This window comes from Gadus chalcogrammus, chromosome 18 (assembly GCF_026213295.1).
Source record: "Gadus chalcogrammus isolate NIFS_2021 chromosome 18, NIFS_Gcha_1.0, whole genome shotgun sequence".
Taxonomy (NCBI): domain Eukaryota; kingdom Metazoa; phylum Chordata; class Actinopteri; order Gadiformes; family Gadidae; genus Gadus; species Gadus chalcogrammus.
Genome location: NC_079429.1, coordinates 16002346 through 16024188, shown reverse-complemented (window position 1 = coordinate 16024188; position 21843 = coordinate 16002346). Strand labels below are relative to the sequence as shown.

At 46.4% G+C, this 21843-nt stretch overlaps 2 protein-coding genes across 4 annotated transcripts in view; both read right to left on the bottom strand.

Moving 5' to 3' along the window:
• dnmbp (dynamin binding protein) overlaps nucleotides 1-15517 on the bottom strand; it is a 45275-nt gene extending 29758 nt beyond the window's left edge. For both annotated transcript variants that reach the window (XR_008893132.1, XM_056576800.1), the window contains exons 1-4: nucleotides 15205-15517; nucleotides 5937-6091; nucleotides 5355-5477; nucleotides 1607-4057 (exon numbers count right to left, since the gene is read on the bottom strand). Coding sequence is in view for 1 of the 2 variants with exons in the window: in XM_056576800.1 (XP_056432775.1) it covers nucleotides 1607-4057; nucleotides 5355-5477; nucleotides 5937-6081 (2719 nt within the window). In the remaining variant the exon portion in view is untranslated. The remainder of the gene's footprint in view (nucleotides 1-1606; nucleotides 4058-5354; nucleotides 5478-5936; nucleotides 6092-15204) is intronic.
• A 4389-nt stretch (nucleotides 15518-19906) lies between these two features.
• Nucleotides 19907-21843, bottom strand: part of cpn1 (carboxypeptidase N, polypeptide 1) — a 19153-nt gene continuing 17216 nt past the window's right edge. For both annotated transcript variants that reach the window (XM_056577230.1, XM_056577231.1), the window contains exons 8-9: nucleotides 21059-21177; nucleotides 19907-20678 (exon numbers count right to left, since the gene is read on the bottom strand). In XM_056577230.1, the coding sequence (XP_056433205.1) occupies nucleotides 20568-20678; nucleotides 21059-21177 (230 nt within the window). In that variant the 3' untranslated portion in view covers nucleotides 19907-20567. The remainder of the gene's footprint in view (nucleotides 20679-21058; nucleotides 21178-21843) is intronic.

Below are 21843 nucleotides of genomic sequence, written 5' to 3'. Positions count from 1 at the left end.
GAGAGAGAAAGAGAGGGGTAGAGAAACATAGAGAGAGAGAGGTGTGGAGAGAGAAAGAGAGGGGTAGAGAAACATAGAGAGAGAGAGAGAGGTGTGGAGAGAGAAAGGGGGCAGACAAGAGAGTGAGAGAGAAAGAGGAACCAGGACTGTGTGCGTTTTTCGTGTGTGTATGGGTATGTGTGTGTGTTTGTGTGTCAATTTCACACAAACATTAAATAAAAATAGCTATGATGAAACAAATTAACTATGATTATTCCACAGAATGTATGAATATTAAATCATATCATTATATATTTTTTTCATTCTTTAATTTAATACATTTTCTTTGTTCTAGTCTTTCTCCAAACTTTAATATTCAATAGTGACTTTGACATTTGTTTCTTATTTACTGCCCACAGACAGGGTCCTATCAAAAATAATAATGAGTTTATTCATTGAAAGAGTTTGAGTCATTTAAACGACTTGCAAGTTTGAAAACTGAAACCAAACCCGTTCCACATCACCAACAACATCACAAACAGCAACCAAAGTCCAACGCATACGTTTACTAATTGCCACAACCTGCAAGGTCCCAATGCTAATTTTTAAGACCTGCTCATTTCCACTTCACTCACTGTGGGAAATGTAAATAACAAGAGAAAAGTGGTTCGCCTATATCTGATGGGCTTATCAGAATATCTAATGAGGGTATCAGATAGTGGGGGCAGGTTTAAAAAAGGCTTGGTTACCTGTTCTATTGTTTGGAGTTAATCTAAAGAAAGAATTTGAGAAACACCTGTACTTACAAAAGGTACATTCTCACTTGAAGAGGAAACCTGATGAAGAAAATTAGCATATATAATCACGCTAAAGCCGTCTAAAGTAGAGGCATGTGTTGGGAGCAAATTTAAATGTATATGCAAAAGAAAAATGAATAGAGACAAAAAAAAATCTATACATATATCCAAGACCTCTCATTTTGAGCTGTAGATCAAACCATTAAAATATAGACCTAGCAGCAGTGTAGTGATTGACGTGTAAAACAAAAAAAGAAGGTATTCAACCATGAAAGTAGGTAGATATTTGAATCAGCTGCCTGCCTTCTGGTTCACCACCAGCTGACGTGGATCTGACCTCCAGCATTTAAGATTGATAGTCCAAATTAAAGTGGACGGATCAAGAAACAGACGGACAGAGACAGACGGACAGAAAGAATGACGGACAGAAAGAATGACGGACAGACAGACAGACAGAAAGAATGACAGACAGACAGACAGACGGACGGACGGACGGACAGACGGACAGACGGACATGCAGACAGACAGACAGAACGAAAGACAGACAGACAGACCGTCAGAATGACCAGACAGACAGACAGACAGAAGCGCAGATAGACAGAGGGACAGATGAACAAGAATACACCCGGCCAGACAGTGCCGGAGACAGACAGGTCTCTGAGCGGTTTGCCAGAGACAGACAGACAGGTCTCGTAGCGGTTTGCCAGAGACAGACAGACAGGTCTCTGAGCGGTTTGCCAGAGACAGACAGACAGGTCTCGGAGCGGTTTGCCAGAGACAGACAGACAGGTCTCTGAGCGGTTTGCCAGAGACAGACAGACAGGTCCTACCTTGCAGCTGCTGCAGCTCCAGTGTGAGGGTCTCCAGGGTGTAGTTGCAGAACTCCAGGTTCTCCATGGCCTGCAGACGGGCCTCCCCCTGCTCCTCCTCCTCCTCCTCCCCGTCCTCCTCTCCCCTCTCCTCCTCCTCCTCCAGCATGGCGCGCAGCTCGTCGGCCGTGTGCGCGTACTCCTCCATGTCGCGCTCCACCTCCTGTATCCGTAGCAACAGGCGGTACTCCTCCTGCGCGCGCTCCTCCGCCTCCAGCCGCTCCTCCTCCCTCCGCCTCTCCTCCTTCTCCGCCTCCTCCGCCTGCCTCTCCAGCTCCCGCTCCGCTTCCTGCCGTCGCCGTTCCACGTCCTGCTCGTGGCGCTCCGCCTCCTCGCGCTGGAGCGCCGCCAGGTCCCCGAACTCGCCGCCTTCCTCCGTTGACGACGGCGTCGGGGGCGTGGCCTCCGGCTCGGGCTCGTAGAACAAGCGGGTGTGGCTGGCGGGGGGGCGGGGCGCCCGGTGCCCGGGGGCCCGGGGGGCGGGGCGCGCCGGCCTGTACGCCGCGGGGGCCGGCGGGCGGAGGGTCCGGGGGCGAGGCGGCGGCGGGCGCAGCGACCTGCCTCTCTCCCCTAGCGACGACGCTAGCAACGACAGCGCCGACGACGACGAGGAGAAGAAGCCGCGGGGCGGGGAGGGGGCGGGGGCGGGGGAGGGGGCGGAGCCCCGCATGATGTCGCCCTCGGTGCCGTAGTCCAGGATGGAGTAGTGGCGCGAGACGCGCGCTCGGTCGCCGGGGTCCTCGCCGCCGTCGCCGTCCTCGTGGTCGCGGCCGCCGTCGGGGAACACCTCGGCGGGGTCGTCGTCGGTGGCCGGCGTCAGGCTCCTCTCGAACTCAAAGAGCTGCTGGGACAGCTTGGACTCCAGGTCCCCGGCCGACAGCCCCAGGGCGTCCAGGGTGAGCGAGCCGGGCAGCCGGCCGCGCCCCGCCGGCCGCGGGGAGGGCGTGCGCCGCTCCGTCATGTCCACGTCGTTGATGCTCGAGTGGCGCGTCAGCTTCTTCTTCTGCCGCTGGGTCTCCACGATGCGGATCAGCGCCTTGCCAAGGCCGGCCGCCTTCCCGTTGCCGCCGGTGGTGGCGCCCTCTGCTGGCGCCCTCTGGTACGCCTCCGTGTCCTGGGCGCGCCGGCGGCTGGGCAGCGTGAGGCTGTGGATGCGCCTGAGATGCTGTAGTGGTGAAGGTGTGGGAGCCTTTGGAGAGCCTTTACCGTTAGCCGCCGCGGAGGAGCTAGTGGCGGCGGTGGGGCCCATGCTAACATGCCGCCTGTTGCCTAGTGACGGCGGGCTAGGCCGCGGCGGCAGCCTGGGTCTGGACGGCGGAGCGGAGCGGGGTCTCCTGGGTCCTGGCTGGGCCGGGGCGGCCGGCCGGGGGGGCTGCCGCTGGGGCGCCAGCTGGTTGCTAGCCCGCGTGCTAGGCCCGGCGCTAGCGCGGCTAGCGTCTTCCTGTGTGCTCCTCTTCTCCGCCAGCTCGAAGTAGTCCAGGTCCCACACCGTGTGGTCCTCGTACGTCGTCCAATCAGAGCCCTGCTCCTGCTCGCCGGGGAGTAACTGAGCGGCGTCGGCCTCCACCGCCGCTGCGAGCCCGTTGTCCTCCATTTTCACAAAGCGGTGAGGGAACACGCCGTGGCGACCTTTGACCTCGCCCTCCAGCCAGCCGTCCTCCAGAGTGTTGACCACGCGGACGCGGTCGCCCACGTCAAAGTCCAGCTCCCCCGCTTCCATGGCGCGGAAGTCGTACAGCGCCACTCCGTACACCCCCCCCTCCTCCACCTCCTCCTCTTCCTCCTCCTCCTGCTCCTCCTCCACCTGCTCCACCTCCTCTTCTTCTTCCTCGACAAACTCCTCCTGCTGGTGCTCCTCTGCGGACATCACCTCTTCGTCCTCTTCCTCCTCCTCCTCCTCCTCCTCCTGCTCCTGCTCCTGCTCCTCGTCCTCCTCGTCCTCCGGCCCTTCGTACTCCGCCCCACCGTTGGGCCTCCGGTCGCGGTCGGTGAACTTCAGCTCCGGCCGGCGGTCCCCGAACTCGGGGGTGAGGGGGGACCGCAGCTGCCCCACGAGCTCCACGAAGCCCTCGGGAAAGACCCCCGTGTGGCCCCGCAGCTCCCCCCGGAACCAGCCCGGCTCGGGCACGCCCGTGATGACGATGAGGTCCCCCTGGCGGAAGTCCAGCTCCTCGTGGAGCTGCGCGTGGAGGCTCATGAGCGCCCGGGCCTGGCCCAGCGCGTGGGGGGGCAGGTCGGCCGCCTGGGCCTGGGCGCAGCGCTCCGACAGCAGCCTGGAGCTGGAGGAGAGCTGGAGCTCCTTCAGGCAGGAGGAGGGCAGCAGCCCGCGGGCCCCCCAGGCCGAGCAGCCCCGCTGCCAGGGGGCGCCCAGGTCCAGGGTGGCGGCCCCGGAGTCGGGGGCCACCACGTCTCCTGGGGAAGAAGGCAGGGGGGGGTTAGTGGCCAGTGGTGGGGGTCTCTTCCAGCACCCCATGTATTGAGGACATTGGGTTTAGATGTCTGGACTTTAGATACTTTTTGTATGCATTTTAGTGAGTGCAAACTAAAATGCCACATACTATAGTCCAGGATGTACGTTTAAATCCTTGTTCTTCAATAATTATTATTATTGAAGAACAATAATTGTAACTTACATCCTGGACTATAGTATCCAACTGATTATAGTAGTTGGGTACTCCCTCCCTAAGTGTCAGTTTCCTTTGTTCGGTTTAAGTACACGTTCTGGGGTCATGCTGCAGTGAGCAGCTACGGCGCTATTGGAAGTTTGGGCTGTTTAGCCAAGAGGTCAAAGGGCAACATTCCAGAGCAGTGTGGCTCCGCCTCCCCATTGTGTTCGCTGACCGATATGGAACATATAGTTATGACAGTCTCCATCTTAACTGTAGAACAAACAAATGGGTCCTTATCTCAGTATCTCAGCAGTTTTGATGCCTGATTTGTTTTTTACACTGAATGAGGAATGTAAATTGTTCTTTACATGTGCCCTTTATTTACTACAATTAATTATTATTAAATTTTATGTCAATGACACTAAAATATGTTGGGGAATGAAGCCTGTCCATTTTTGTTCACACATATATGATATACCCTCTAAGGCTTTCAAAACATTAGCTAACTCAACAAACGTGTGACGTATTTAAAGTAACAAGACGTTGAAACAGAGAGATGTATAGTAATAGAATATCAGTGTAGCATTTTCATCCTAAAGCCGCTTCTGGTGACATCTAGTGGTCACTGTGTGTAGCTACTATCGCATATAAGAAGTCAACTCTGATGTTGTTGAAGATAATGGAAGGCAGTTATACCCAAACACACAATTACACTACACCACAAGACATCATATTTACCTGAGCACACTGACATTATACTCCTTCAAATAAGTAGCAGGAGGAGAGGTGAAAAAAACATGCAGCATTTAAATGACAATCACATGATTAGGCAAACATGACTAATATATCATTCTAGTCTATTTTTGTTTATTACACATTTATTTATTTGACTCTCCTTCAAAATCTTTGTGCTCAGTTATTCATATCGGAATTGCACAGCCACCAGACACATTGCACAGCCAATAGCGTACCGTTAATGTAGTCGCCACTTACCAACAATAACATCTTAATACAAAACATACAACTGTCATTAAAGTCTTCCCCATTGGTCACATGGATGGCGTCGGCGGTAGAGCGAGCATGCCCTCTGTGTACCGTACCTCTCTTTAGAGCGAGCGTCCCGGGCTCGCTGGAGGTGAAGTCGTTGATGCACACATACAGTCTGTCCCCGGCCTTGGTACTGGGGATGGGCACCGCCTCCACGAAGGTGCTGGGGAACTGGCCTGCAGGGGGCGCCGTGGCATGGAGCGTCGGACAGGTCAGGTCATGTGAGGTACTCTTCTGCCCTCGTACCTTGTTATTTGAGGTCATGTAACGCCATGCCATTCCCTGTGGTCTTATGTCATTTTAGATCGACTCCTTTGATGTCATTTAGACTTATGTGATTCATTTCTTGATTGTGTGTATTATTAGTCATCTCATGTAATCTATTGTCATTTCAATTAATTTGATTTAATCTCATGAAATCGTATGTATTATGATGGAATCTCATGTAGTGTCAAGTAATATATGGTAATCTTAAAGTTATTTTATGCAAATGTATTTAATCTCATGTCATTTTATGTCATTTAATGCGCTTTTATGTAATCTCATGTATTTTCTCGTACCCGCATGTTAATTAATGTAATCCCATGTACTCTCGAGTCATCTCTGGATGATGATGAGGTGGACCGTCCACTCACCCGTGACTCCATCCTTGTTGCCGAGCAGCCAGAACTCGTCGACCACGCTGAGCACCTCGATGACGTCGCCCGCGAAGAGAGGCAGCTCCTCGGAGACGCTGGGGAGAAACTCAAAGACCGCCCGGACCACCGAGCCCACCTCCATCACTCATCCCCTGGAGAGAGGGAGGGAGGGAGAGAGAGAGGGAGAGGGAGAAAGAGAGAGAGAGAGAGAGAGAGGGAGAGGGAGAGGGAGAGGGAGTCATTTATTTTAAACTTAGTTTCCTTCATGTATGCAGGTCTCTAGTCTCGCCACTAGGTGGCTTCAATACACATATCCAGATGATTCTGTAAAACCGAATTAGGCTTCCCGTCACAAGCCTCCAACACAGAGGATGGCATTGTTGTTTTTTTAATATTTTTTTTGCAGAAAACAAATAGCCTAATTTAATTTAGTCTTCGGTGACCAATAAAGTAAGAATGTCAAAACAAAACGAGCTATCAATGCTCCAATACAACATCATCAAGCTAGCCCCAAATTTCGTTAAATCAAACATTTGCAAAGAATTAAATAATAATTTCTCTAAGACGTAAGTAAGCGCTCTCAGCCGGCGCTATACAGACTGCAGGTGTGTAAGGCGAGACGGAGGGAGAGGAGACAGAGGGTCAATGAAGCCTCTGTCTAGCTGGTGGGGGGCATGGCAGCAGCACCAGCGCCGCAGGGGGCGGGGGAGAGAGGGGACTGAGAGATAGAGAGAGGGCTCAGGTTATCTTGATAAGGGTTCTATCTAGAGACGGAAGAGATATAGAGAATGAGACACACAGATAAGAGCGAAAGAGAGGTTAGGCCATCCTAGTAGGGGCCTAACCTGTTTCCTGTTTTCTGTGCGTGTGCGTGTGCGTGTGCGTGTGCGTGTGGTTGCGCACCACAGCACAAATTGAAACCCAAGCTAGCCCATTAGCTAATGATCACACAGTAGGTAGTGGTGGGTAATGCGCAGCTCACATGCTAACCTGTGTTGTGCCCAGAGAGAGAGAGATAGAAAGATAGAATCATTAGTTTCAAATTCACGTCAGAAATAGTTCTGATCTAGTTCAAGATCTGACAGACATCCAAGAAAAACCAAACTAAAATGCTAAAATATCTATACAGATTTAAACACCAAGCAACAGAGTTTGCACCCATTCTTTCTGCGGACTCTAAAGACCCATCCAGAACCACAGTCTGGGGACCAAGAGAGACCAAGAGAGAGCGAGAGAGAGAGAGGTGCAGCAGAGCTAATCCCTGGGCGTGCAATCAGGCAGACAAGCCTCTTAGCCGGTATTTATGGATGGTCAGTGTGTCAGTAGTGCACGTGCTGTGTGACTCGTGCACACACACACAAACACACACACAAACATATACAGTGTACACACACACACACACACACACACCAGACAAAGTCAATGTTGACCCTGAGGTGAAGAGTATTTATAAGCTTAATCAATGACAATTTAATCAAAACAAAGAAGGAGCACTTGTAGTAGTAGTGATATAAGCTATAAGGAATAATATAATAACATAATAATAATATAATTATTATGATGTGGTCACCTCCCAATCCAATTCCAAGTCAAAGTTTATCGACAACTATTTCATCAGACAAAGATTGAATAAACACAGTGTAGCCCAGCGTGTTTTCACGTGCATAAACACAACAGGCAGTAACGAGTTTGCATACCAACGTCACGCCAAATCTTTTCTGAGTTGATGTTCAAAGGTCGCTTGTTAGCAGGGGAGGAACTGAAGTGGACCTCAGGATTTATGAGGTCCTACGTCCTGATACACCTCACATATCCTGTTCACAATTCATTCATTCAGCCTACACTTCTATCCAAAGCGGCGTCGTGCTTGATAATCGCCTAGCATAAGGATGTGGACATTGAGGGATTGAACCAAGAACCTTTCGCCTGGGAGTCAAGCGCTCTTTAATCCTGACCTCTGTATCCAAACCACCAAATATAAACAACCACCATAGCATCTTTATACAATACAACTAGCATCAGCTTCAATACAGCTGCCAGACAGAGCTCCAGGAATAGTTATTTGCTCTGAGCATTATTTATACTCGGGCCTTTTTGGACTATTTTTAACTCAATGTCCTTTTGCTATGTTTCTTAGTGGCCCTCCTCCTTCCCTAGAAGGACGCATCCCGCATTCCTGGTCCTTCTCAGGGCCTATTCTGACTATCACTATTTATTGTTCTCCTGGCCCTATAGAGGGCTTCGGGTTAGGCCCTCTCACAGTCTGAGAATTAAGTTAAACAGAACTGCCTATACGAGCAGAGAAAGACTACGTGGTGCCGATCATCGGGGTTGTGGAGAAAGTAACAGGGTTATGACAGACAGCTCACTCAACAGCTGTCACACACACATATCATGAGAGTGTGTTGATTGTTGCAGGGTCATCTCTCTTTGCTCACACAGTTGCTGCTTTGTGCCGCTTTCAGCTGTGTGTGTGTGTGTGTGTGTGTGTGTGTGTGTGTGTGTGTGTGTGTGTGTGTGTGTGTGTGTGTGTGTGTGTGTGTGTGTGTGTGTGTATTCCAACACATGTTTCTCATTGGGATGACTAGTCTTCTAGATTTCGCTCCCTCACACACACACACGCACACAAACACACACAGTCTGTTAATGTGAACAATGCGACGACGTTTGAGTCCATGCATCAGCTTATATCTGTCTGCTCTGATGTACATCAAATAGTTACTGTAAAGGTATGTCAATTCTGAAAGTGTTCAATAGGGCAGAGAAGTGTGTGTGTGTGTGTGTGTGTGTGTGTGTGTGTGTGTGTGTGTGTGTGTGTGTGTGTGTGTGTGTGTGTGTGTGTGTGTGTGTGTGTGTGTGTGTTTCAGGATTTTGTGCTGTCCCTTTTGAACACATTGACATTCTCACCTGGCACACATATGCATGCACAATGCTATCTAAAAAGACACTCACACACGCACACACAAAAAGACACACACACACATACACACAGGCAGGCAGAAGCCTCTGGAGAGCCCTGGTTGGCAGATAGGGAGCGGGTTTTTGCTGACCAACCAGGCGCTACCTACTGTATAGCATCACGCATTCAGCCCAGCGCCGGACTGTTCTAGACATTAAAACAACAACAAACAACAACAATAACGGGACATTTGTCTCCGTTGCTTTTAGCTTTGGGATCGTCTGGTCTGTCAGCACATGGGGCGGAGGGGTTGGGGGGGGGGGGGGACCAACACATGTCAGCCGGGGTCATGTGACCATACAGAAGGAAGGTGGGGGGTAGGGGTCGATGTGTCTCTCTCTCGACTCCCAGAAGTCTTGCTGTGTGGTAGAAATCAACAGCATCTAACAACCCGATTCCTCAGCATTTCAAAGGGACCACATACTAGTAAACTGTGTTTTCACAGGCGTGTGCTTTTCTAGAAAGGTCCTTACAGTGGTCCTTTATCTTCATATTGGGCTCCTCAGAGTGTCGTACACAGAGAGGAGCAGCGCCAACTGAACATCTGGCAGGCCCACATCTGCCAAACACTGAACACAAACACAGCCAATGATGACCACATGGAAGGCCTCTTATAGACCCAAAGCTGCAAACAAACAAACCAAGAAATCTGGATTCTTTTTTCGGTTGGAGACTTCCACCTCTATCTTATTCTGTCTGGATTTTTTCCTCTAAATCTCCTACCCTAGCTTTAACGATATATATAAATATAATTTTGAATTCATGAACATTTTATACGTCAAATGTGGGCGGAGAGCCCCCCTCCCCCCCAAGGAGGGTGTGGCATAGGGCCCCCAGAAGATTAGAATCGGCCCTGGTGACTACCTGAATCGATTTAGACATAAATCACTTATAATAATGTTGTTGAAATATTTCTAACAGCTTAAATCTTCCTTTTTAGCCTCCAAACTCAATATTGAGGTAGACATCAAGACTGTGATTCATTATGAATCATTTTGCATCTTCTTTTCATCCAGTCCAACTGGGAGCTAAACACACCTTCAGGCTAGCGGGGACAAGTCCAGACATGGAAAAAAACAACTCATTCATTAGCTCTGTCCCCACAGGCCGTAGAGAGAGGAGACAACACGCTCCCTTTGGCTAGCTTTACCTTTAGCTTTCTCAACACCTTCATTGTTGACTCACAATCTCTCTCGTCCTCCTCTCTCTGAACAAGGAAGGGGCAGGTGCCCATCCTTGTACGATCGTGGTTCTAAGTTAGTCATTACCGTCTACCTGTTCCAAACTCTGACTCAGACTGAGTCAGCCATCTACCATCTACATTGCGTCTAAAGGGTCAATCCTTACTCATCTGTCCCTCACCCCTCCTCCCTCCTCTTTTCCTTTAAGCTTTCAGACTCTTCTTTTTCAAATTGTAATGTAATTCTACAGACGCACACATCAATAGACGCACACACGTAAGCAACATACGGAGACACAGAAATACATACACACAGCAAACGCCAAATACAAAGATTCACACACACTTGAATGCATGTCTAACACAAACACACCCCTAGACAGGCAAGCAGACTTTCCTTAACTTTCCAAATGACACACGTACACAGGGTGGAGCTCCAATCCTGCATAAACATTTCCAGGGTGAGGAGGAACAGTCAGATGGAACTGTGCTGTGTTGTCAAGGAAACGGCTAGAATTGTTTGGGGGCCAGAGGGTTTTCCCTGGGAGGACCCAAGAGGTGTCCGTAGATATGCCACACCCAATCCTCAGAGAAGAGGACCTAACCAGTTTCATATGTGATCTTATGTAACTTATTTTTGATGGAATCATGTTCAAAACCTTAACAAAAATGGTAGGGTTAGTTGTAAATCTGAATAGATCTATGAAAATCTAAATATCTCATCTTAGTAAAAGTCAGAGACTGAACAGGCCAGACCTAGCTTCCCATTCCAGAAGGGACTCCGGTGGAAAAGGTTTGGAAGGGGTCATGACGTCACAACGTCCTGTCATGGTCGGAGGGCCACAGAGGGCTGGATAGTCTACTGGTGGGGGCTTGTCTCCAGAACTTAATGCTCTGTCCTGAATCCCTGCAATGTCTGCAGGCACAGTCTAGTTCTGGACAGGAGCAGCCTTGCCCCTACCTGCTTCTTAATGATGTGTCTTAAATAGACTCCATGTTGCTTTAGATAAAAGGGTCTGCTTTACTTTATTGCCTGACAATTTTCATTGATAAGGACTGTATATTTAATGTCACTTGGTTTGTCATGATTTAAGGCAGAGTACCCTCTAATCAATCCTAATCGATTAATCTGGATCGTGGAATAAATGTTATTGACCTATTCCCTAATTAATCAAAGTTATGATTTCCATTCATAAAGTATATTACGCTGAATAGGCTACTACATTGGAACCCAAATGAGCTTTCGTGAATAATGTGATTGATAAGCGGATAAAGTCAATTTATAGCTTATAACAATTACATATTAAACATTCAGGGAGAATATACATACAAAAATCAAGCTTATATTACATGTGAAGAAACAAACATAGGAACAGATTTGACCATAGAAAATGTTCTACCCGATATCGAGTCATAAAGCTTTCAGCATCTAGCCAAACGCACGCTAATGCTTTCCCTCCATAAGCATCAGGCCCTCGTTCATGTCAGTCTAGGAACATTTTCTGCCTCGTCAGCGAGTAAACCAAATCCCTCATCTCACAAAAATGTTAAGCACGCTGTCATGCAATTCTATTGCTACCCAAAACCTCTGTGTTCGCTGTGTGAAGTAACGTGAAATAATGGAGCATTCAATTATGTCAAATGTACTGTTAGCTTAAGCTATTACAGCAGAACTTCAGTCTCACAGACCCCTTCATTGAGAGGCTCTCATTCAGGAGGGGAGGTTCTTGGGGCACACTTAGTGGGCATGCCCCCAACCATAAGCCATCAAACCCGCAAGGAAAATGACGGCTAACCCCAACCACCCAAAGGGAAAAGCAAGAAAGAAATGTTGAAAGAGCCAGGGACAAGAGATTCTGTCTTCCAGGATGTGAATGTAAGAGGTGCTGAGTGGGCAGTTGGCTAAGCTACCCCGCAGGGCACCACTGTAAACTGCCAAGCTCCTAAGTTCCTTCCTGAAATGTCAATGAAGCGAAGCGCGGCAGCAATATTGATAGCATGTTGAGCTAGTTAACTTGTCTGCATTGATCGCCACCGAAGAGCTATGGCTATGACTTTAGCAAGTTACTATGCCACATCTATACATTTAGCTTTTATCAAAAGCAACACAAGTTATTTTTTCATGCATGCTATTAAGGAGTTGCTAGGAGGGTTGTTGGGGCATCTTGCTACGGGATGCCTAAAGTGAGGTTGTTGACATTGGAGATTGAACCCACAACCTTTCGCCTGGGAGTAAACCACCGTAACTATCAGTAGACTATCCTGCCCCCTTCTTCCACCAGCAAATATGACAGATACATTACACAGGTGTGTATTTTCACATGCAACATGTGCTAAAGAACTCACGCATCTCATATCCTGTGTCACCAAATGTTGACACAAGACGCAATAGAAAATATCAATAATTAAGCTCGGAGTTCACCAACCATCCAAAAGGAGGAGTAGGTTAGCCTGTAGGAAGCTGATCAATTGTACTCCTAAAGTGTTTGAATGCCAAGGGCTAACTGAGAGGGATGGGTTTGATCCCCACATGTAGGTCTGATGAGCAAAATGCTTAACCCCTTACTGATCCTCCTTGATGACATGAATCTCAATGCACTCCATTTTGCTTTAGACAAAAGCATCTGCTAAATGAAAGCCCTGAATCTGACGTAATACCCCCAAAAACATACACTGTGATTGTCTGTAGGTTAATACCGATACCCGTTATATCTGTATCCAAACACAGTGGTCCATAAAACAGTTGGCCGGCTCAACCAAGCCTCATTACCATATAATGTAAAACACACCCTTTGTGGTGACAACACATTTAAATACACAGGCTAATAACTTCAACCGCGTGTGGGGATATGTGTATCATTCATAGATGACACTTTTTGAGTACACAGGCACATTCAGAAGTATTTTGAGGAGAGGAAGACGAAGTAGGAGGCCCCATTAGCTCGGGTCGTGTTTCACCTTGGGAGGGGGATGAAGAACAGATTGGGTTACAGAATATTCCAATGATTGTAATGTCATGAGAGCCAAGAGATTGGTGGATGCTACTTTCCTTCCTGCTGGTTGCAGGATTAGAGGTCAAGACGGCTCCACACTGATAACTACCATCCCCACAAGCAGACATGAAACCAAGCCTTTTGGAACCAACTTTCAAAACACAAAGTGGACAGGTTCAAAAGTGCTGGGGGAGCCGGACTTTTGATTTATAACGAGTCAGGCGTAGACAGGAGGGAATAAAGAAAGGAAGCGGCAAACATGGAAGAGTTAAGACCAACAGAACATGGACTGATAATTGTTTTGGTGATAACAGATTGACAACGTGAAGACAGACATGATACTTCAATTAGTAGTTAGAATTTCGATTTGATGTTGATGTTTTTGATGTTAAGATACAGGCTGCTACATGTTATTGAGTTTAGCTTTTGAATTGTTAATTAGAGAATAAGCCTGAAAGACAATTTTCGCAGTTTGGTACTTTTTGGTAAGTCACCCGGCGCACAACAGGAGATGTTATGAGACAGAATTCCTCTTGTTAAATCACATACTAAACACACCGATAAATCCCAAGCCCAAGGGCAGGAATGTTTGGCCTTCTGTCAGAAATACAGAATGTCAAAGCAGCTCTCAGGTCTGTCTGTAGCCATAGTAACTACTACTATGGCAACCGAGCTACACTGTTAATGGATGCGCCTCCCTGTGTTTGCCGCAGTAGATGGACCCATTTCAAACGTAACGTCTCTATGCTTGTAACTACAAAACTATTACACCTGACAGGCTGCCACAACAGACCTGGGTCTCTTTCTCCAATCCCCTCCTCTACGAGTGGGTTTTATAATTAATAATACATTTAAAAGCCTAAAAGTAATGCAGCATCTTTACTTAGAAATGTACACCAACTATCATAATATTGACTGGTGTAGAATAATTTGCCTAGTACGATTTCAGATGACATCACACCTCCAGTTCAAGGCTGATATCATGTGTTGACTGAAAACCAGTGTGTGTAGACCAAACAGAGGCTGTCATCAGCACCAACATTTGCATAAGGGATATTGCGATTTCTAAATGTGTGATTTCCCTCTAACTACAGCACAGAGATAAACTCGACGGACACTAACCAGTCATACTGTCAAGCTCTGTGTATAATTGGCAGTATTCTGTATTGCATTGACAGTAGGCTTTGCAACACTATATAATAAATACCAAATAACAAAATCTTAGATCAGTTATATAAAGAGCAAACTACAGTGAGAAGAAAGACTTCTGATAAAGTACACAATATCTAGAACAACGTTGAGATAGAGATCCAACCTCAAGCAATGAATAATGAATAGATCAACTACACACAGACACATGTAATTGAGACTGCCTGGCTTATTCAGTCCAGGCCCTCTCTGTCAACTGCTTGCTCTCCAGCTATTTGTCTCGATAGCAACACGTTATAATGGTGAGCTCGTTAGAAGATCAAGTATTAAACCATTCAACCAGCGTCAAAACATGTGAATGGACACTTAGTATTAATTGCACCAAAAATCGAATATGACAGATATTAATATTTGAAACGGTGTTGGTACATTATGTTTCCTCAAACTAGTTTTTAGTCATCAATCAACCCCATGATGTCCATGTATGATGGTGGTTCCCGTTTACACACTGGACCATCTGACACAGGGGCTAGAGCATTGAGGGGACTTTTCCCAGACCACTTTAGACTAGGGGGCCTGATCTGATCTGATCAGATCAGATAGGCCCCTGTTGGCCCGGATCATTCAGGTCACGTCTGTCCCTGATAGACGGGTACTTTGTATGCACAGAGCACACTGGATGAACGGAGGTCGTGCTGGGCTCGACCCAGAGATCTACGCCCTGTATCACTGCCAATCCATCTCGGTCGTGTATACGCTTTCAGATGCATGTGAAGTAACGTTAGTCGTGAAACAAATGAGAAAAGTTACGAATTGTCTACTTTACGCTTCAAGAATTACATTTATGGAAAGTAGACTGAAGTGGAAGTACACTGTGATATGCATTGTCCGTCATGTTACTTCTATATTTCACCTAGAAAACTAAACTACTTGAAACGTATCACTTCTAAAGAGTGTACAGATTCACTGCAATGCATCGCTTACCTGTACGCTTTCAAGTTTTCGTGCGGAAAAGTATAACGATCGTGCGTTAGATCCTTAGACCAGACATCCGACCCGTGGCCGCTGATATGGTGTCACTTTATTCTCTTAAGTTATGGCATCAACTTTAGCGACATAAGTATAGCCATGACTTTTTAACTTGAGATCACTAATGCGAACACTGGCGGCTTAAACGAAGATTGTAGACCGTATGCCACACGGCAGGGGTGCTGCCGATGCCGAAGTCTCGACGGGATCAGCTGTCATCCCAGTAGAAGCTGAAATCACTGAACTGGTTGGTTCTCCGCTCTCCCATGCCGACGTGAACGCCTCATGGAATATAAAATGTGGCACGCCTCTGCTTAGGCTGGCTGAGATAGTGCCTGAGTTAAAACTGATAAAATACTTGTATTTGATTAACCCTGTTGCAACAAAGGGATTTGTTGTTCCTATGATGACCCTCAAAGACGTCCCTTCTTATATATCATATATAGCGTTATACAGAGAGTGGTTTATAGAGTTAGTATCAGATTACATTGGCAAACAATTGACACATTGACATATGTATAGGCTTATAGGCCTGTTATATATTTATTGTTTTGTAGATATCATTGATGTCCATTTTTCTTGTCCATTAATTTATTCATAGGCTATCATGATAATAAGGATATCATATTTTTCTGTCTAGGTTTGTACTTTGAAGTCTACTCTGTCCACTTTCTATAATAAATAGAAAATTCAAACTGTAAACAGAAGCACAGGGTTTCAACGTGTGCTATCTGGTGTGTGCAAGTGCTTTTGGCAGAGGAAATATTCTTTTGACAATCTTATTCACAGAAGTAAGAGTGTACCTGAGCTACAGCCTCAGTGACGACAGAGGTTAATGTGTGTGTGTGTGTGTGTGTGTGTGTGTGTGTGTGTGTGTGTGTGTGTGTGTGTGTGTGTGTGTGTGTGTGTGTGTGTGTGTGTGTGTGTGTGTGTGTGTGTGCATTTACAATTAAGGTGTGTGTGTGTGTGTGTGTGTGTGTGTGTGTGTGTGTGTGTGTGTGTGTGTGTGTGTGTGTGTGTGTGCATTTACAATTAAGGTGTGTGTGTGTGTGTGTGTGTGTGTGTGTGTGTGTTTGTATGTGCGTGTGTGTGTGTGTGTGCCTGCATGTATGTTCAGAGTGTGTGTGCATATTCACTGTGTATGTGCATGTTCAGTGTGTGTGTGTGTGTGTGTGTGTGTGTGTGTGCATGTTCAGTGTGTGTTCGTGCGCGTGTGTGTGTGTGTGTGTGTGTGTGTGTGTGTGTGTGTGTGTGTGTGTGTGTGTGTGTGTGTCTGCATGTTCAGTGCGCGTTTGCGTGTGTATGTGTTCTATGTATTATGTGCTGTGCCAGCAGTAACCGGGTTTCCTCATCTTTGTCTGGACAATTGGGGGAAGTGGAGTCCATCACAGCCAAGGATGTATGTAGCAATACAATATTTATGTATTTATAGGTCAAAGTCCACAGTATTCTATACATTAGTGTATATTATAAGGGTTGGTTATAAAATAAGTAACACATTTACAATAGAGTTGGTATGGAGTGGATTGTGTTTTATGATTTCAGAAAACATTCAAATTGTCTTGGAAATCAAAACTTGTGTTCTTCCTTGTCGTGTCTTCATCAGGGATAGGAATCAACCTCATCAGACTGTGGGTTAAAGATCACAGCCATCCACACGCACACACACACACACACACACACACACACACACACACACACACACACACACACACACACACACACACACACACACACACACACACACACACACACACACACACACACACACACACACACAGGCACACACTCTCTCTGAATGTCCAACATAGGAAACACACACATAGACATTCTGAACACGCAGTACACACACAAACGTAACCGTGCGTGCATGCGCACGCACACGCACACGCGCACACGCACACACACACACACACACACACACACACACACACTACTGTACATGCATATACACATACATACTGAACCCTTTTAAAGCTCATGTACACCAGTGTCCACCGTCCACAGCAGCACCAACCCCAGTGCATTGTGGGAACATGTGATGACCTAGAGAAGTGTGGGGTTAAGTTCTTACTCATCGATGAGCGGGAAGAGCTCACCATGGGAGAGCTGTGTTTGTAAAATGTCACAGGTGGGCTTCATTGACGCGCCGTTTGACCAACACAGACACACAGACACACACACACACACACACACACACACAGTATAATTCACTGTACTCAACGAATGCGCTAGATCAGTCGTATTATATAAATTGGGGTCTTTGTCCGCCGTACAGCGACCGGTCATTCAGAGAGACATGTGGGTATGAGTTCTATTGTCCCCCCCCCCCTGGACCACCAATGAATTGGCGGCCCGTTGTTTGTGACTAAAGTGAGTGCATGGCGGCGTTGGCCAGCACACAGTCCAACAATTGTTTTGGACCGTGGCAATCTACTCTGGCGTGTAGCGTCTAAGGGGGTGTTGGCGAGGAGGAGGAGAGGGGATGAACCGGCCGCAACAGGCCAGCGACAACACGCAGGCCTGTTGTCTTGCTGCAGCGATTATGAATGTGATGCAGTGCTGATGTTTTATGATTATGACTCAGTGGTCATGGTTTAAGAAGTTGATTAAATCTGGGAGATTTAAGCAAATGCTTAGCCCGCAAGCGTGATTGGATGACTCTTCGAAACTAATGACCAATCAAAAATAATGTTTTTTTTAGATATCTTTGGGTTAATTCGTAAAAGATATAAGAGAGGTATATTGTTGTTTTAGGCAGTAGGTCCTTTTTTCGGCAGTTTATCAGGCCCCTCGGGAAACTGGGACTGCAACAGTGGATCTGGGTCCTAGTGGCCAAGCACCAGGGTCGCTGGTTGGACTCAGAGAAACAAACTGAATCATAGTCAGATATTGTCCACAATAATCCTGCAAAGATTGATCCAATGTTCAGAAATCATAACCTCTAGCAATCTTATGAAACACAATCGTTAAAGGGTCTATTTGCAGTCATATTTGTGTTGGTCACAGCAGGCCAAGTAGTATTAGTAAGTAGTAGGAGTTATATAAGTTATTCAATATTTTGAGTAACTGTAGTGGTAGTTTTTGCAGACAACAAAAAAGAAAGTGCTTTCTGCATGGAAATGTGTGACCCTAACCCTTGTTATTAGTTGTATTATTATGAGTAGTAATAGGAGTGTTGCAATTCATATTCATAGAATTAGCAGTATATGCATTAGTAGCAGTAGTAGTGGTATAATTAGTAGCAGTATTATTAGTAGGAGTATATGTTTACAGCTATATGGCACGTAAAGCCTACATCATCATGTTTTTATATTCATATACTTTCCAGATGAAACGATCTGGCATGTTTTCAGTATTCTCTGCCTCATGGAAAGTTCTGGACTCGTTCAATGCGCCGCTGGGTGCCAACGGGCAGACCTCGGCTGGTTCCTGTTTGTTCCGGGACTATTGTTGTGAAAGCGCATTGTGTCCGCCACAACAACCGAAAGGAAAAGAGATGAAAGTTCTCTTGCAGAGTAGTTTAGTCAAAAAGAGAAGTGATCTATTGTTTTAGGATATGGTGGATGGATGACACTTTGGAAAGATCATAAAAATAAACAATGGTTCATCTTGAGGATGACAGTTTCACTGATGGATTCATGGGGAGAGGAAGGGCAGAGTTTTGTGAAAGAGAGAGAGAGAAGAGAGAGAGTGAGAGCAAGAGAGAGCGGGAGGGAGAGAGAGAAGAGAGGTAGAAAGAGAGGAGAAGAGAGCGAGAGCGAGAGAGAGGGGTAGAGAGAGAGAGTGAGGTTATCATGGAATTTTTCCAAGGCTGGTTCATGTCTGTACAACTCCCTCTCATTGTTTTAGAGTTGTATCCACATAATACAAATCCTAGTATATCAATGTTGATGTTAAACAAAACCCTGTTTCATTCTGAGGATGATAATATTATACATATTTAGAATAATTAACTATGACTGGATGCATTTAGAGTATAGAGGGAAAAGTCCTAATCATTAATAATGAGGTGAGATTATACGATTCATTGAATGCTTACTACAGATCTGATTATTTAATGTTCCCGTTGGTGATCCCAAAGCTGCCGGGACCTGATCAGCTGATCTGTCTGCCTTGTGACGCAGTGAACCCTACTGGACGCCTACTGGAACACAGTTGAGTAGGGAAATATCCGTGTATGTAATGTGGTAGTAGTCGTACAACTAGTAGCCTAGCGGTGATGGTGGTAGTGTCACTAGTAGTAAGCCTAGTATTGAATAGTAGTAGTATTAGTATTATTAGTAGTAGTAGTAGTAATTACAGATAAGTAGTAGATTAAGCTACTTTCTTAACACCAGAAGGGGAATCTGGGTGGTAGTGGTAGTAGACCCAGGTTTATTGCATAGCATGTTTTTTTCATCGTTTTTTGTTTCACAGGTGGCCTTCTCCACCATGTTTTCAGTTTCATCTTCGCTCCCACGGAAACGTTTGCATTAATTCAATGTGACGGAAGCTAAGGCACCTGCTCCTCTTTGCCAGCAGATGGCAGTATAGTTAACCAAACAAGACATCTGTTTTATTGTACAATGCTGGCAGCCATAGCCAATGAAGGAATGTTTTGTAGAAAGTTATGTATATTGAAAAAAGTAAAGAATGAAGACGCATGAATGTGAGTTTTCTTTATTTTTTATTTTTATCAATTTATAATAATGAATGTAATAGTAATAGTGAATTTAGAACTTCTTTCACAACTGTAGCTTTGTCATGTTCAACAAAATCACAATTTATACATAAATACACAAGACGCACAGTTTAAATGTATCTACAAAACATTTGGGTAATACAATGATTATTATAACAAATCATTTATAATGATCATATACTCTCACAAAAACCAAAGGCCATTCCGTATATGTGATGGTGTAAGGGTGTGTTTATGGATCTGTGAGTGTGTTATAATACCTATGTGTGTGTGTGAGTCTGCGTGTGGTTGTGTGTGTCTCGCTGGTAAAATTTTGAAAACATTTGCTGCACCCAAGAGACTTAAGGTTCCTTTACTTGCGTATGTTGTTTGTGACTGCCTTTGAGTGTAGGGCTGGAAAAGTGGGTGCACAGATGTGTGTGTGTTTATAAGAGAGTGGGGACAGTGTGTGTGTGTGTGTGTGTGTGTGTGTGTATTGATCAGTTATAGGGTCTTTGAGGGGAACGTGGTTGAGGCCAGGTGTATTTATATATACATGGTGTGTGTGTCTGTGTGTGCGTGTATTGATGTGTGTGTGCGTGCCAGTGTGCGTCTGTGTGTTAATGCGGGCATGTGCGCGATCAGTGTTAGTGTCTTATCTGGGGCCCAACCTAGTGGGGACCTTGGTAGAAGACAGGTTCTTCTTGCTGTGGTGATGCTTGGTGTTCAAGTTGTGCTTGGGTGCTGACTTCAGGTAGAAGTGGAGCTGGGAGGGAGAAGATAGAGTGAAGAAGCAGAGGGTTGTTTATGTTTAGATTTAAATATATGTACAATATACATACACCACCAATACACCAACACATATACAACACCAATGTTACACCTTTATGTTCGTTCTCAATGCCAAGCATAGAGAGCTGGTGTTCACACATTTTCAAGAGTGTGCACCGCACACGCACGCACGCACGCACGCACACACACACACACACACACACACACACACACACACACACACACACACACACACACACACACACACACACACACACACACACACACACACACACACACACACACACACACACACACACACACACCACCCCCCCCCCCCCCCCCCCCCCCCCCCCCCCCCAGGGTAAGGGTTACCTGTATGGCCTCGGCGGGCCCCACGGTGACGGTGCTGGTGGAGGGGTGGTACCCGGGGGCCGTGGCCGTCACGGTGTAGGTACCTGGGAGCAGGAGCCGGTAGTAGTCGCCCTCCGGCCCTGAGGCAACACAAACAACACTCAGTTTGTGTTCTTGGTTTGAATTATTATTTCAATATAATTTGTCCTGCTGTACCTGAACGCCTCGTCCGGGATTAATAAAGTTCTATTTTATTTAATCTTATCTTATATTTTCAAGTTAAACGTGTGGTGTCCTTTTAACAAAGCTTATTTGGTTGTTGATGGCAAAATGTGACATTAGCAAACCTCTGCTAAGCATCTTAATTCATACTTTTTTGGACTAACGGACCGGACTCATGGACCGGACTAACGGACCCGACTCATGGACCGGACTAACGGACCGGACTCATGGACCGGACTAACGGACCGGACTCATGGACCGGACTAACGGACCCGACTCATGGACCGGACTAACGGACCGGACTCACGGAGCGGACTCAAGGACCGGACTCAAGGACCGGACTCATGGACCGGACTCTTGGACCAGTCTGTTAGATTTTATCTTATTTCTAAACTGTTCGTAAAGACTCTGCGTTGTGTATTTTTTCCTCGTAGTAGTAATTCTTGAAGTGGAAATCAAGGCAGATGACAGGTTGGATCAGAGGGTCGAATATACAGTTTTTTTCGAGGATTGAATACAGCATGGGTAGAGACTTAGGTAGAATAGTCTATAGTGTAGGTGGGTGAGGAGCAGTCTCCAGACGT